General features: G+C 37.4%; 1 protein-coding gene and 1 long non-coding RNA gene across 4 annotated transcripts in view; one reads left to right on the top strand and one right to left on the bottom strand.

Moving 5' to 3' along the window:
- Positions 1 to 1,118: 1,118 nt before the first annotated feature.
- LOC148187265 (uncharacterized) overlaps positions 1,119 to 16,648 on the bottom strand; it is a 175,475-nt gene continuing 159,945 nt past the window's right edge. For both annotated transcript variants that reach the window (XR_015778934.1, XR_015778933.1), the window contains exon 3: positions 1,119 to 1,980. This is a non-coding gene — a long non-coding RNA (uncharacterized LOC148187265). The remainder of the gene's footprint in view (positions 1,981 to 16,648) is intronic.
- nsg2 (neuronal vesicle trafficking associated 2) overlaps positions 3,427 to 16,648 on the top strand; it is a 47,482-nt gene continuing 34,260 nt past the window's right edge. The window contains exons 1-2 of one of the 2 annotated variants that reach the window (XM_042499395.2): positions 3,427 to 3,722; positions 4,172 to 4,348. In XM_042499395.2, the coding sequence (XP_042355329.1) occupies positions 4,220 to 4,348 (129 nt within the window). In that variant the 5' untranslated portion in view covers positions 3,427 to 3,722; positions 4,172 to 4,219. The remainder of the gene's footprint in view (positions 3,723 to 4,171; positions 4,349 to 16,648) is intronic. The other variant, XM_042499396.2, reaches the window with a different exon arrangement.

Raw genomic sequence — 16,648 nt, 5'->3', positions numbered from 1 at the left:
TAATTTTTTCCCTCAAAGGAATACCACACCACTGGCTGAATACTTTACTTCACTTTTTAATCGACTTAAATTGACTCCTAGATTAAGGGGCTCAGGATAGAGGGAATTGTATGTCAGGCAGATTTTAAAACCCCTTGAGGCAAATTTGTAATTGGTGATATTGAACTATATAAATAAAATCGACTTAATGAGCTCTGGTGGGATACCAGAATTTTCTGCGGACTTAGGTCATATATATGTCATCTGTTTGAATTGGGTTGGCTGAACTTGTTGTTGAATACTAAAACTGGAGGGCTGTTTTTCATATAAAGACGTATCTGGTCTGAGCAGTCAACATCTTTCCCTAAACTTTCCACAGTTTCAGTTCATATTTGTGTGAAAAAGAAGTCGATAGCTGGTTAAATCAAATAAAGCACTTGTGACTCTCTCTCTCTGTCTGCCGTCCTAGTCCTGTAAAGAATTTCTGCACAATTTAAAACCTCTTTTTAAGGCACATGCCCAAATTATATGCTCACACACATCATTCATTTTGTGGATCTGTAAAAACACGACATGCTATCTACTAATCAAAGCAAGAGTGCTTACTGGGTCATGTGTTGTTTTTCCCAAATTCCAGGAACACTGAACAAACAGACAGATGGCTCAGTAACACCACCAGCTGGTTGCATCTTGTACTGTTAAATGTGACTTTAAAAAAATGTGAAATTACTCATTGTAATGTCAGTTTGCTGGCAAGTGAGTACTGTATCTCATTAAGTAGCAGAGTTCTTGTACAATAATCCTACCATGTTCTTTTAAAATGATAGTAAGAAGTTGCAGTTTGCATAAAGTGCAGACTCTATGACTCTGTTTTGAGACTAATACAGTAAGTAATGAACAAATAAATGGATAAATAGAAATAAAGAAGAAAAAGAAGCCTACCTTTCAGTGAGGGTACCCAGTGGATCCCTAACCCTTTGGAAGCAGAGCAAAGTTAGTATAGAAAGAAAAAAAATCACCAAATATTTAGAGAAAAAAAAAAGGAAAAAAGTTTAAAGAATGGTCAACAAAAAAACCCCAAAAACAACTAATATAAATTAAGTAAGGACAAAAAATATTACTATTATTATTATTATTATTATTATTATTATTATTATTATTATTGTAGTAGTAGAAGTATCATTATCACAAATATTGTGTGTATGTCATTTTCATGACATACATTAAAAAAATATTATTAATCTAAAATGATTTCTCTGTCTCACCCTTTCTTAAAAACACTTTTCTTATCGTCGTTTCCTAATTTCTTGCACTTTGTGGGACATCTCTTGCCAAGCCGCTTACTGCCATTTAGCCATGTTTTCAAAGGAAACTGAACCATTTTGCTAATGTTTCAAAGGTTTAAATGCATGTTGAAGGTGTGTGAAAGCAGCACAAGAAAACTGATGTTCCAGATTTCAAAGGGTTAAAAGAAAGACAAGAATTCATAAATTATCATCAGTGATATAGATGCTGGATTTAAATTATTATTTTCTCCACAACCAAGGATATGAATTTAACCATGACAGTGTTAAGAAATGTTTGCACAAGATAGAACCTTCTTATCTAAAAGTTAAGGATGAAAATAAATCAATAAAATGGAAACACTTAACACACAGCAGGGTTGCGGCAAAGCACAATGTATGTCTCTAATAATGAACACAGTGTCATCAATCACCATTGCTGATAAGACCGTCATTACGAACATCTTGATTAGTAGTTCGATTTCCCTGTGCTTGATCGCTGAGGTTCCACATAGAGTCAGAAAGGAGTTGGATGGCAAACATATTGTCACTTGAGAGGATGTGACGGTGCAATCCGCCTGTTTTTCAAAGATTGACTTGCATATTATTTTTAGGATGGGCCTCTCTGGTCTGGAGTCTCTTTCAAAGAACTGGTTGATTCGGGATGAAGACTTCATAACCTCTAGGAAGTCCTGCATGAACACCAAAAGATGCGAGGCTGGGGAGAGACACAAAACAGTTATCATCATTAGTTGGACAGTGATATATTGATGGCACAGCTGTGACTGACAATACAGATTATCAGTTACAGGACAACAGAGGAGAATGTGAGGTGTGATGTGTCACTGAAATATATATTTTTTTCAAAATAGGGGACATAACAGGACAGAGACAGAGGTAAATTGTGAAGATTTTGGCTTATTTTAATTTCATTATGAAAAGATTATATTTATTTGGCTTTTCGTAATGTTACATTTACTTGCCGCCTGGATTTATGTTATAACATCTCATTTGCCTTAGGGACTGTTCATCATTTATCAGAGGGGAGAGCGTGGTGCAAAACAGGGGAGGCATGTCAAATATTTTTTTGCACTAGGAAGGAATTTATAATTTTTCAACTCTGGCTTATAAATTATTTGACTTATAAATTTAAAAGTCATTGTAAATATATATTTTAATTTCAATTTAACCCACCATTGGGAATGGAAAGCATGATTGTTGATATTTCAAAAATATGGTTATTTATGGTGAAGGGAAATATTTATAGCTCAGGGGGAGGAATGGTATTTAAAAAAAACCCCAAAAACAAGCAAACAAAGAAAAAAAACTAAAGAAAAAAGAAAAGAAAACAAACCCAAAGTCACACCCAGTCACCACCTCCTCTGATAAAATAGTCCCTAGATGGATTAATTATTCATCAGATAAATTTGCCTGATGATTTTAAATAAACAACACTCTCTCTGCTTCTCACACAAACACAAAAATATCTCAGTAAACATCTTTCAAGTGATTTCACACACTGTTAGTCGGACTATTGATGTGACTTTTTTCAGAGACTGCGTCTCTCAAGTCCCACTGTGTCTCACTCATTTTACCATTAGAGGGCGCTGTAAGACCAAACGAGCTAATTTGAGTGGCACATGTTTGTGCTGCTTTCAATTGCTGTCGGAAATACTGAAGGTCTAACCTGTTATCCCGTGGTTTTGTTGTTGTTGTTTGTTTTTTCCTCTAAATTTACAGCTGCGAAAGTGTGGATTTTATACGATTGCTGAGCCACTGGGATGGGACATTAAGAAGACACAGATAATTGGTTCTGAATCATTCACCTAGGCTCATTGTTTAGAAATAACATAGGTTAAGTGCAACTTTTAAGTACTCTTCTGAAGTTGAATTTTTCTATTTTAATTCCAGTTATATTTTATCTTGCAAGAAAATTATCAGAAAAAAGTATATATATATATATATATATATATATATATATATATATATATATATATATATATATATATATATATATATATAAATATATAATGTTATTTATTTATTTGTTCCCTCAGTTAATACATTGATTGAATATGTCTATCAGTTGAGGATTTTACGAGGAGCCCTGAAAGGCTACATTAATTCGGCTCCCACTTTAGTCAAACAAACGAGGCTCCCAAGAGAAAAAAAAAATCCCCCTAGTGGCAGCTCCAGCGGCTTGGTGTAGCAGCACGGTGAAGAAGAGGCTGTGTTTGGATTAGGGGGTTGGGCTGCCTGCTGGTAGGAAACCTGCCGCCAGACATCCAGTTTGTCTCCGGCGGTGCAGCGTTGCTTTCCCGCAGCATCAGCAGCAGCGACACCGCAGCGCAGCCTCCAGCCTCACCTGCTCCTCATCTGCGCTCCCCTCCGCCTCTGTGCTCCAGACACAAACACTGCCGCAGCACGGAGGAGACGCACGGACAAGGACAAGGATCAGCTGTGAGTAACTGCTTTTTTACGGGTGCAATTTTGGTGTTCTTTATTGTTATTACTGTTGTGAAAAAGAGAGGTCGAGAAGATGCTATAGGCGGAGTTTTTCTTTTGTGTTGGGTTTTTCGTAAATAAGAGAGAAACAGATGCGTTTACATTGCAAACATTTTTTTTTTTTTTTTTGGTGTTTTGCTCCTCTGATCATTCACTTATAAATGACACGCTCTGAATTTAATTTCTCTCAACAAAACATCATTCTCAAACAGTTATTTCACATAATTTCCTCATATTTATAGTGTTTTCATTGTATAATAATTAAGTTAAAATCTCCACGTTAAACTATTTTTATCTCCTGTAACACTAGAATCTTCTCCATCAAATAGCCCGTTTTGTCAGGTTTCAATGACCAGAAAGGCTGTGAGGTAAAACCATCCTTTCTCAACACCTCCTCTGTTCAGGAGCTGTCTTCTGGGAAATAAAGGGAATATATAAAAGGGCGGTGAAAGATGGTGAAACTGGGGAGTAATCTTCAAGACAAAGGGGCCAAACCTGTGAGCGTGGAGGACGGCTTTCAAAATGTGCCCCTCATCACTCCACTGGATGTGGGCAGCCTCCAGAGCCAAGCACCTGACAAGGTGAGACAGCCTGGTGGTGTGTTTGTGTGTGCGTGTGAAAGAGAGTTTTCCTGTTTGTTTGTGCGTATCTGTTTTTCTACATCTGTCTTATCAACTCAATGTTGCTGACCTACACTGTCCTCAACTCTCCTGTGCTAAATAACACCATTTCCAAACACACTACACATACATACATTCATACATACTACACACACACAAACACACACACACGAACACACACACACACACCCTTTTATTCATTCACAAATTCATTCATCTCAGATGTCTCCCAGCCGTGTCCTTTGTTTTCCAGCTGAGATTAGGAGACAGATTTGGTGCCAGACAGACTGTCATTTATCATCTCGACATCCCATAGTAACTGCACCGCAGCTCGTTAATCCAGTTACCATGGTGGCAGTGCAACGTGCAGAGCCTGATTGGTGTTTCTATGGGGTCGGGACAGAGAGCTGCATTGATTGCACATTATGAAAATGAATGGAATTAGACAAAAAGGCGAGCTAATATGAAAGCTTTATTATGCATCAATTGTGTGACAGTGTTTGGCTTATTTCAACACAACAACAGTTGCAGTGTGATGATTTCATTTTGCAGCTGTTGAAGCCATATTTCTGCCCTGAGCTTCTGATCAAATCCTTACTGTAGCGATCTGATATAAAATTACAATTTAGCAGGGAATCGTTGCACCATTTTGTTAACTCGCCTTGTTAGGTATCAGAGGGATTATTAACATTATTCGAACCAATACACTCTGCCCGGTAGAACTTCAAACTTGAGTCTATTGGGACAACCAATTTAGTTTGAAAAAGGATTTGAAAAAGCTAATTTATATTAATGCATAACAACCCACATACAGTCCTTTTAGCCACCTTGTGTGTTTATTATCACAATTAAAACAAACAGAACAGCAGCACTCAGATAAAATAGTCCTTTTATTTATTGTAGGCAAAAATGAACACATTTTAGCTGATGATGGTTTCCAGCTCTGCCCACAACAAGTTAAATGACTATTTATCTGTGAGTGCTGCTGTTCTGTTTATTTTAATCCTCACATTTAGCCTTTATTTATACTAAATCAACAGTTGTAGTTTCAGTGGACATATCCATCATGTTCATGTAGGAAAAATCGTACAATGATGACTTCAGAAATAATTTGATAATTGCAACATGACCTGGAGACTGTAACTTCCTGGAAAACATTACATCCTTAATGACATCATCCTACAAGGAGGCATAAACAAAACTGACGCAATAGTTCTGAAATGATTAGTCGATTTATTGATTGGTGGATTGCCAGAGGAGTAATCAGTCATTGTTTTGATAACTGATAATCATTAAAGTCATTTTTAAACTTTATTTGATTCCATCCTCTTAATTGTAAGGATTTGCTGCTTCACACTGTTTTTTAAATTTAAAGGACAAGAACAACATTTTGGGAAATACACTGACTCACTTTTTCTTTGAGAGTTGCTGGATATATGCTCATGTCTGTATATTAAATATAAGGGTGGCACCAGCAAATGGTTGGTTTAGTTTGGCAAGAAGACTGGAGGCAGGTTGAAACATCTAGCCTGTCTGTCTCCAATTGTCAACCAACTATTGGGTTATATTTTTACCAGAGACTGTAAAAATAATGGACATAGCTACCATGATGTCAGCCATTGGTTTGAAACCTTGAGTTAGGCATTTTGGACGTTGCTGTTTTGTTTTGGGTTTTTTGTCTCAGAAGTGTATTAGAAGTATTTTGGCAGGGGCTGACACTGTAGAGGAGCGAGTACAGTTGTAACTCTTGGAGCCAGCCTCAATTGGCCATTTGAGGAACTGCAGTTTTTGGTTTTTCTGTGTTTGCGTCAGTGTTCAGCCTCAGAGGTTGTTGCTTGTGCTGATAATATTAATTTGTCGATGCACTGATAATTGCTAGAAAAGTAACCCACTTTTTTGGATAACTGAAGAATAATTTAGGACATTTTTAATTATTCTCATCTTCTTAAATACAATGATTTGCTGCTCCTCACTGTTTATACATTTAAAGGAACAGTTTGATATACTGAAAAAAAAAACACTTATTCATTCTCTTTTTGAGAGTTGATACCAATATCATGTCTGCACGGCTCTCCTGTCTCCATCAAACAGTGACAAAATCCAACTGCTAGCTAAAGCTAAAAAATTAACACCTTGACAAGACTCTGGGAAGTTACTTCCCCTCAGCTAAGAGACAGTCCAGCATACAACCATCTCGTTTTTGCATGTTATTTTTTGTAGAAACAAACAAATAGCTGAGCTTTAGAGTCATTGGATTTTTTTCTTAATAGAAACAGGCTACCCATTATAACCAGATTGCAGTCTTTATGCGAAGCTAAGTTAACAGCTACTTATAGGTATCAATCTTTTCATCTATCTCATGACAAGAAGGGGAATAACTGTATTTTGTAACATTTTGAGAATGTTCAGACAAAACAAGTTGTTCAAGATGGCTATTTAGGCTCTTGAAATGTGTAATTGCCATTTTTTAAATGATTTGTTTTTCATGTTATAGAAACCAATCAAATGACTTTTTCACAAGGATTGAAAATCAAAATTAGGGTGAATCACAGCCCTACACCAGATTTCTTTTTTTTTTTCAATAAAGAAATCCCTCCCCTCTGCCCAAAAAAGTGGAAAAGCAAAGTGAAAAGTGGAAAAGCATCACATAAATATGTGGATCCTTTAAAATACAACAAAGTTAAGAAACGCCTTTAATATCATGTCCAAGGTCTAAGCACTATAAGTTACCTGCTACCTATCCTTTTAAAAGAATGGTTATGTATCTATTTTGGGATGAATCTCCTGAAGTGGTTTGTATTGTCAAGGATTCACACAAAAATATAAAAACAACAATGAACAGCCGTTCGTGCTGCTGCAGACAGAAACACACACGATAGCTATACAGCCTGAACCCTCACGGTGTATTCTGGTGAGGGAGGCACAATCCCTTTCCATTTCATATACCTGTTAACTGACTTGTCATTCACTGCACTCGTGTGTACACACACACAAACACACACTCACACACCTTCTTGTGTGCGAACAATACAGGCATGTGATCATTTCTGTGTACGACACATGAGTGATAAGTTGTTTCTGTCAGCAGCCAACAGTTTGTAACATGATGTCCATGGAGCCATCAGACATTTTACAGTGATTAAATCAGCCCCACTAGATTCAAGAATATCACTACATATTGTAGCCAAAGCTGCCATCATTCCACACACACACAAACTTTGCCGTGCCACTGTACCGTGATTGCTCAAGTGTGTTTTACTGATTACCTGAACACCTAGAGAGACAGAAAAAAAAGAAAGTAAGTGGAGTATAAGCGCTTGCGATATACCATTGAGTTATATTCATTGACATTTGAAAGGAAAAGAGGTCAGAGAAGAAGGCTTGCTGTTATGTTGACTTTCAATGAATTTTTACATGCCTCGGGAGACGCAGGCACAAAGACTGCTGTTGCTTTTGGATACACTTTGCTGACAGCTGATGTAGACTTTGTATGCTGCTCACTTGCTCACAGGATTGAGAAATTGTTAGTTTGGCCGCTGCATAAGATGCTTTAAGTTGTCCACAATTACAGGTATCAAGCCAAATAAATAAATAAATATATCATTATGCAAATGCAGGCAGTCCATTTGTTTTTACATTGGACTGTGGGGGAGTTGTAAAGGTCAATTTGCTGTTAAATCTTTGAATTTGTCTCCAGCTGTAAGTGTGAGAATTTGTCTTCCTGGCAAGTAATACATGAAAACAGCAGTGGGCAAGAGAAATAATAATAAAATCTGTAATTAGATATCAGAGCGTGGGAAGTGTTAATGATGCCTGTCAGAGTTAATTTAATGGGAATTCTGCACTCTGTACTTTATGGTTTACTGTTCATGTGAATGTCCACACTCCTCTGTGCTTTTAACATACTAGTGACATTTTTGTTGTTATTTTGAGGCCAATTTTCAGTTTTACTTCTAAATTCATAATCCTTGCGATTATGCAATTACAGAGCAGCGTTCATTCATTTGGAGTTGTATTTCTGGCCACCTGGAGAATGTGTGTCACTTTTACTCACTCTTTTATTCACTCTCTTTTAACTTTGCTTTGGTCTCACCAACACCTGAGGAATACTTCTCTCTTTAGCTGCTGAATACTTCACTATGTTGACCAGTTGCTACTTGTGTTTAACTGCTGTTTGGTACTGAGGGGGTGGTGTGCAATGGGTTTTCAAACATTTCCAATGAAAACTGCTGCCTACCATGGCTGAAAATGATGCTATGATGTCTGGGAAACACTGCATGCTTGAGCAGCGTGTGACGGCAAACTTGCCAAACTGGCAGCATTGTTGCTGCAGTGCTGCTGCAGAGCTGCCTGCTGTTATAACTACTGTAAGCACATACTCCATTCATTTCTGAAAGTGTGCAAGCTACATTGTTGACAACATGGTCTTGCAACTGTTTTACTGTAAAATGCCTTGTGTCAACTGAAGGGATTCTGTTGACAAAAACCTTGCATGCTTTTCTTTAAAAAAAAGAAAAAAGTAAAGGTTATTGAGAAAACTTAATTATTGAGAAAACTTATACCACCTTTCTGTCACAGACTTTTCTGTCTGTGACAGAAAGGTGGTATAGAGTCAATGCAATTATCAAAAGACCCTTTTCAATTCATTTTGCTGAGTATGGCATGCATCATGCAGAAAAAGTCATTGTGGCTGCTCTGACCTATTAACATGGGCACCAAAAAAAAAACCCCAACAGATTTTGCTCATGCCCTGCTCACTCACTGCTCACGCAGGCAGCGTGGGCTGTGTTGAGAGTAGCAAGAGTGAACCAAAACAGTGATGTTGTGGGCTAAAAAGCTAAACATTGAGCTGCAACTAAAGCTTCATGAAGTTAAGCGGGGCTCTATATTTACCATAAAAATATGGTGCATAATAATATCTTTGTGATGAAAATAATATCACTGAAGTCAGGATTGTTGTTTTTTCCTCCTGAACCACCCAGAAAGAGGTCATCGTTAATCAGCTTTATTCAGCTGTCCAGAATCTGATCTGTGACCAGTTATGCACTCTCTGTCCTTTAAAGCTAAGGCGAGGTTTATTGGGTCACGTGACCTGACTAGTACCCCAGATCAGCACTGCGGTTCTGAGCAGCTTTTCAAATATGACCCAAGCGGTTTTCCCCCTGATCCTGCCTGATGACTGCATGACCTCCCTGACTAGTGTTACCCATGGATATTTGTAGGGGTGGGATGCAGTCACAGCAAAGTTAATACACGTACAGATAACACACACACATAACAATGCTGCTGCAGCCTGCAGAGGCTGAGGCATTAGAGAGGTATTAGATTTGATTCCATCTGGGCAGAGACGCGTCACAGCCACCGCTGGGTCACCAATATCTTGATTGGATTGCTGCTTTGAAAAAAAAAGAAAAAAGAAAGCAACAATAACCAGAGGGGGTTTGAGAGACTCAGACAGAAAGACGGATCTTTTATTTCTGCTTGTTGTTTCTCATAGAACAAAGCTCAGGTACAGAGACCTGCTTCAAAGGCTATGACAGTCTTATAATGGTTCTCTTTTCCTGTCCGACACGTCCCCTTATACACCCTCATCCTTTTCTTGTTTCTCTCCTCAGTTCTTTTGGAGTAGCTTTTAAGTCTCATTCATTCTTTACATCTGTGTGTTCTTACTCTCATGAATTAGGAAGGAAAATCCTGAGAGCAGGAATCCTCAGTCTGCAATGTTAAATCACTAATAGATCAATGAATTATTTTTCTAAAATGATATGATGATGTGAAGTAAACAGACAAGCTAGCATCCAAGTTTAGTTTGACAAATGATCACACATCATATATTACCTACTCTGAAATATATCTGGCTAGCTGTGCACAAAGGCTGAAAGATTAACTGACTTCTAAAAGTAATAAGGGCTCAATGTTGTTTATGAAAAAAACAAAACCCACACACAGATAGAGCCTGTTTGCTTAGTTTTGCCCCATTAATGATTACGCTATGTTAAAAGATAATGTAAAGCTATTTTGGGGGTTCATTTTACATTTTGTATTTTACCAATAGGCCTACAGCCATATTACAATATACTCTAGGGATGCACAATAATATCAGCTTATCATCAGTATCAGGAATATTGACTTTAAAATGAGAGGTTGGAATCGGCTAAAATGCTGATTTCTGCCTATATCACAAACCATTTTTTATTGACGAAGTGAACATGTACAAAATATCAACCCTAAGTGGAAGTATTTTTCTTCACAATGAATAAATATTACATTATTTATAAGGATTGTATTACATGTCTCCATCTGCTTGTGGGACATTATGATAAGACTATATATAACATGATGTTAGTTCAAATACAAAAGAGACTAAATTAAGTGGGGCAATTAGTGGATATATCAATATTGGTTATCAACCAAATGAGTTGAAATATATTGGCATATCAGATACGGGCGAAAATCCAATGTTGTGCATCCCTAGTATGTTCTATACCCTAATTTAGTTTAAACCCCACTTTTGTATATGAACAAGGGCAAAAACTAAATATTAATTATGAGCTGGCAGTTTTTTCGTTTATGAAGATGGTGGAAAAATATATCTCAAAATATCCTTACCCAGAATATAAATATATAATATTGTACAAAATAATTGTAAATTGTTTATTAACAAGTACTGTATTCTCTCATGAGTTTCCAGCTAGATTGAGGATACACTATTTAGAAATGTTTAAAACAGAACCACAATGAAATATTAAGATATGTAGAATATAAAATAATGAAAAATGCATGCATCTTGTGCCTTGAATAGCTGATGATTTTGTGTATATAGTGTGTAATCCAACAGTACTGTAATAGTTGGACCAGTGTTTTTTTCTCAGGACTCTGAGCTTTGCCTGTTCTTATTCTAGCTGTGTAGACAGAGATCGATTTACACCTCTGATGTGAGAGGAATGCAAATAACTGCTCTGACTTAACCCCAGTGAAGAGAGAATCTGCAGCACTCCTCCTGAGAGACCAACAGCGGGCTGCTGTAATCAATATTTTTATATTAACAATAGATCAAATCACTCTGTGCATGTGAAAAGTGTTACTCATCATGACAAGCCAACAGAGAATTATCTGCAGTTCCCCTTAGCTCTACTGTGCCTTTTAGCATCTTTCAGGTAATTGTTTTGGTTTAGGGTCATTTTCAGAAGCAGGTGGGGTTAGTAAAAAAAAGCTTTTAAAATGACTTTATACTACCAGTCCAAAAACAAGTGAACAAACAACAAAACAAGACAGTTCTTAAACAGCTGACGAACATAGCTGAGCATTTAGCAGCTTAAAATTCAAATATTTGCCTTATTTTGAGTTGGTGGAGACCAAACATAGAGATAAAAGTAATATTGTAAATACTGGACTTATGCCTCGAAATTAATTCTTATGTTGTCCTGTTCTGCTTGATGTTTAAATAGGCAGGTAATTACTCTGCTATCAATTTAAAATATAATAATTTCATGTGTGTCTGCTGTCCCTAAGTGGTTAAAAATAGTTATGTCAGCTTTAAGAACAGATACAATAACACATACAATCAAGAGTGCACAAGTTAAAAAAAAGGCCTGAAGTGTCTCCACACTGAAAGTTTACAAAAGACTAACTCTCCCGCAGCTCAGTCTTTGGGGATGAGGAATGAAACAGCAATCATAGTGATAACAGGTCTGAGGAATAACATACTGGGGAAGACAGGGAGAAAAGAAAAATTTTGACAGCTCTTCCACAGGGAATATCAAATCTAAAAAAAACACTGTGATTGGAGACAGAGGGATAGAGACAGATAGCGAGAGAGAGAGACAGAGGGAGTTGCTGGCTTAGTTTCACGAGCTAAAACTGCCTTTTCTGAAATGTACTTTTCTCGACTTCTTCATGTGTCATTCATTCTCCCAAAAATGAAAATCAAAACTTAAAAAGCCCTGAAGTGCCTTTTAAAATAAACATACATCACCTCCTGTTGACTTCAAAAACTCCTGTGTGGCAGCCATCGTTCCACCACACAGAAATAAACTGTGCAGCTCTATTACAGATCTAAAAGTGACTCCATGTCAGTCATGGAGATATTAAAAGGTCACAGTGAATCAGGATGTTTGTGGAAGACATACATGACTAATTGAATATCTGTAAATAGATTCTCAGAGAAAATTGCAGCAGAGGCTGTGCTGCTTCTTTATGTGCAGGAATCATTTACCTTCCTGTGACTGATGTAGATGTCTCTGTCAGTCTTATTGACATATGAAAAGGTCACAGCAAGTAAAGAGAATTAGATTAAAACTCAAAAGTCTGCAGCCAATGTGTGAGGCTCATTTTAAAGACAACTAAATTCTAAGATGGATAAAAGTTGAGATGAAAGTAGCCAGATTTATTACAATTCATGGTAACCCCTTATACTACAGCCTACAATTTAATTTAAATGTCGTAATAACAATAAGGTAGCAAGAAAATACTTGACAGTTTTTTATTGTTACTTAAATGTAGGTATAGTAAGCAAGATCATAGATTTTAGAGCGTTGTTTTGCAGGACTTTTGGTTGTGCTCTTCTGGCCAGTGCTCTCTCATACATAAATAACAGAAAAGATCAATTTCCACTGACTTTTAAAACATTATATATTGGCATCCGCGAACAACAGATATTACTGTCCTGACTGTCGGTAACACATCCATAGTCTTAGTTTTATGCAACAAATATGGGTAGTTAAGTTCAGAAAAAACATAAAAGGTTGGCTTTAAATAAGTACTTTTCTAACTAATGTAGCGTCACGTATGTCACCTGGCAGATGTCACATATGTCACTAGTGTTAATACTGAAACATCTACTTTAGGCCACAAACACTGGTCTCCTTGGCGGAAGTCCTGTGTGTGTTTGACCCATTAATCATCCCTTCCATCTATCCTGAAATTCTCCCATCTTCATAACAACATCACTTGAACTTTGTTGCTTTTATAATATGTGACTCTACTTCCTCCTCTGCTCTGTTATAATTATTATGGACACTAGACAGTGGTGCCGTACAATAAACATAAGTTGGGGTCGTAATATAAGCTGCTTGCACAGTTGACCTATATGGCTGTTTTATCAGTAAGAGTGGTCTGTCCAAGTACTGTGAGTAATGATAGTGTACGGCGATCGGTCAAACACATGAGCCAGTGCAGAACTGGCAATAACCATTTTTAAAAACCTGTTAGCCGTGTAAACAACAGACAACACAAAACACAAACCGCTTGTAACGAACCAAATGGAATAAAACAAGGACAACTGGACTGACAGTGAAGTTCAGGCTTTACGGAGTGATTTTGACTTGTCAAAGCGAAATATAAGAATCCTCAATAGCTGGCTTACATCACTTCAGCATTACTATTGGTGGCGCAAATGCAAACAGAAAAATACCCTTTGAAGGTATCAGGTTCTTGGGAAAGTTCCCCAATGAGCAGTTCCTCTCAGGGAACTGACAGAACTGTTTGATTTGACAACACCTTATAGGAGAAAGTAAAAAAATGATACTGCAAGTACTAATGAAGCAAAGTACTGGGAAACATAACTGCAGTGTGGGTAAAATAGTGTTAACAACAGTGATATTCTGTGCAGATGATTACGGTATAATGGTTTTCACATTTACAAAAAACTTAATTTAGCAGATTTGGGATAAGATTAAAGAAAAGGGATACAAATCTTGGAATAATGTTAGACTTGTCAATGTTCAGCTTTTTTCAGTCTTGCCTCAAAAGTCATGTCTTTTCCTTCTCCTCTCCTCTTTTTTTTGAGTTCTTGAAAGGCGCTCTAAAAATCCAATGTATCTTTATCATTATTATTTTTATAATTATTTACTTACTTATTGGGGATTTAACAGGTTAAACACTGGTTAGGTGATTTAGCCTACCTGTTTATGTTTAGAATGACTCTTTAGAGTAATGGATCAAGTATAATAAAGCAAATGCCCTTGCCCTTAGCTCATGGCAGTTATTAGGTAAACTTACCCCAAAAAGACACAGCTAAAGATATATGGTTTTTACAGACAGCATTTACATACCAGTCAGAACTGTAAGTGTTTTATTAGTACCAGACTGTTTTATTAGTGCCTGAATCTACAGCCAAATTATATTTTATGGCATACATAAAAATAAAACTATCAGCTGATATATCTGTCTGCTCTGCTGATATAAGGGTCATATGGTGTTGAAAGGCAAAATTCAGTATCGGCAGTGACGTCTGTCGAAAAACTCTATATACTCTATATCATTGCTATATGAGTCAGGCTGATAATCAAATGTCACCTGTCCCAGATAAGACTTTAACCGGGAACTTCAGGCAAACCAACCACCTGATTTACCCACTGAGCCAAACCCCCAGACACTGTTTTCGTCGTTCCATTTAGCTCAGTATCAGCTGTGACATCTGTCGTGCATGTGACTGATATATGAATCAGGCCAATAATCAACTAAGTTCTTGGCAGGGAAAATCAATAGTAAGTAAATGAAAATTCAGGAGACAAGGAGACACTTGTGTGTTTCTTAACAGTTTTAGGTGTTCGTTGCAAGGTACACCGTCGATGACTTATATCAGCAGAGCATGAAGTTTCAGGCAGATCGGACTATGAACACTAAAGTTACAACAATTTCCTGTTTTATGGTGAAAAAATTGAAATTCTAAGCCATGCCACAGGAAATCTGTAATAGTTTTGCATGGACTTTTGATAACTTCTCTTCATAGTCATTTGCCATGCCCATTTTGGAAACCACCAAAATATGATTTTTTTCGCCAGGCAGGACATGCATGCCAAGTTTCATGAGTTTTTGAGCATATTTAGACATCCAAAAATGTGTTTCATTTAGCAGAAAAATAATAATTCCTTGCATTCCAAGAGGGTCCTTACACCAGTTGGTGCTCAGGCCCTAATGATCTGCTACCTCTGTGGAATAATAAGTAACCAAGTTGTAATTACATTTTCATTCATCCTATCACCGCTGTTCATGACTGTATCATTCATATAATGCTTTATTTTTTAACATCAAGCTTTGTTAAACGAGACTTATTAGGTCATAAATTAATGGTTTCCCACTGAGTATTTGGACCTGTCTAATCAGAGAAGGTGGCACTTTGTTCAGTCGATCTCTAGCTGCTGCTGATAGCTAAAGGGCTGTGCAAATGAGGCAACGTTGATTGATAGCCATGTCATTAGGTAATGTGAAATGAAGGAGTGAGAGTTACAGGAGGGGAGAGAGTAATGAAGCAACATGAATTGCCGCTGTGTTTGAACCTGGAGGCCCTGAGCATGTTATTGTGAAATGAGTCAGAGAAAGAGAAAGTTGAGGCAAAATTGAGACATTAGTTTTGACTGTGACGTCTGGTGTTGCTGCACTGAATGCCACAAGGCTCCGGAGCCTCAGGGGTCCAATCAAATGCAACGTTTTCAGTGCACCTACTGCGGCCTTCAACTCTTAGATAAGAGCTTTCCATAGAGCCATCTGACAGCTTTGTTATTCAGATAGTGGAGCCAGTTTGTGAGCACAGCAGTTTCTGGCTTTGTCTCAAAGCTAAGGAGAGTGCAATTAGCCACAAGGACACTGAGACATTGTTCTCTTTTTCTTCCTCCACCTCTGCCTTGTCATTTGTATACCTTCTCTGTACCTGCCCGTCCTCTCGTGCACAGTAAATGCACAGAACAGCAGCACTTTCTCTCTTTAGTAACTGCAGTGGTAGCGTGGTGAAACCTGGTGAATGCAGTAATTATGATCAGTTATGTCAGTGCCTTAAGTGTGTATTGTGCAAATGTGGCCACAGGTCAATGTTGAGAGGATAACGCCGAAATTTTATGCTCAATAATTACTGATATTAGGCAACTGTACATTAAAATCACAGTTTGGTGTGAACTTTGTGCAGCAGAAAAAAACTATATGCACAAAGATATATTTCTTTTCATTTATTTTGAACAGATAGTGGTGTCAGATACAGTCCTCTTGCCAGGACTGTGGTAACATTTTGTCCGCTGGAAACTTTAGCAAACTGTTTTCATTATAAAAACAAGAAACACTTTTGTGTCAGTTCTTTATATGAACACTGAAAACTTCCACAAAAGGCAACAGGTCACAATAGGCTAACAGAAAAGCATCTGTTATCTGTCCCTAAAACGTCGACATACTGTCCTTGTCTTATACATTACTCTCTCTCTGTTGCTGCTGTGACTGCCTTGAATCTCTCAGGTGGGTCTGCTAGCTCATTTCATTCACACTTGCCATATT

This window comes from Plectropomus leopardus, chromosome 15 (genome assembly GCF_026936395.1).
Source record: "Plectropomus leopardus strain MGB_pleo_1.0 chromosome 15, ASM2693639v1, whole genome shotgun sequence".
In the NCBI taxonomy this organism is placed as follows: domain Eukaryota; kingdom Metazoa; phylum Chordata; class Actinopteri; order Perciformes; family Serranidae; genus Plectropomus; species Plectropomus leopardus.
Note: the sequence above shows the minus strand (reverse complement) of the source record. Positions and strands in the feature narration are given on the sequence as shown.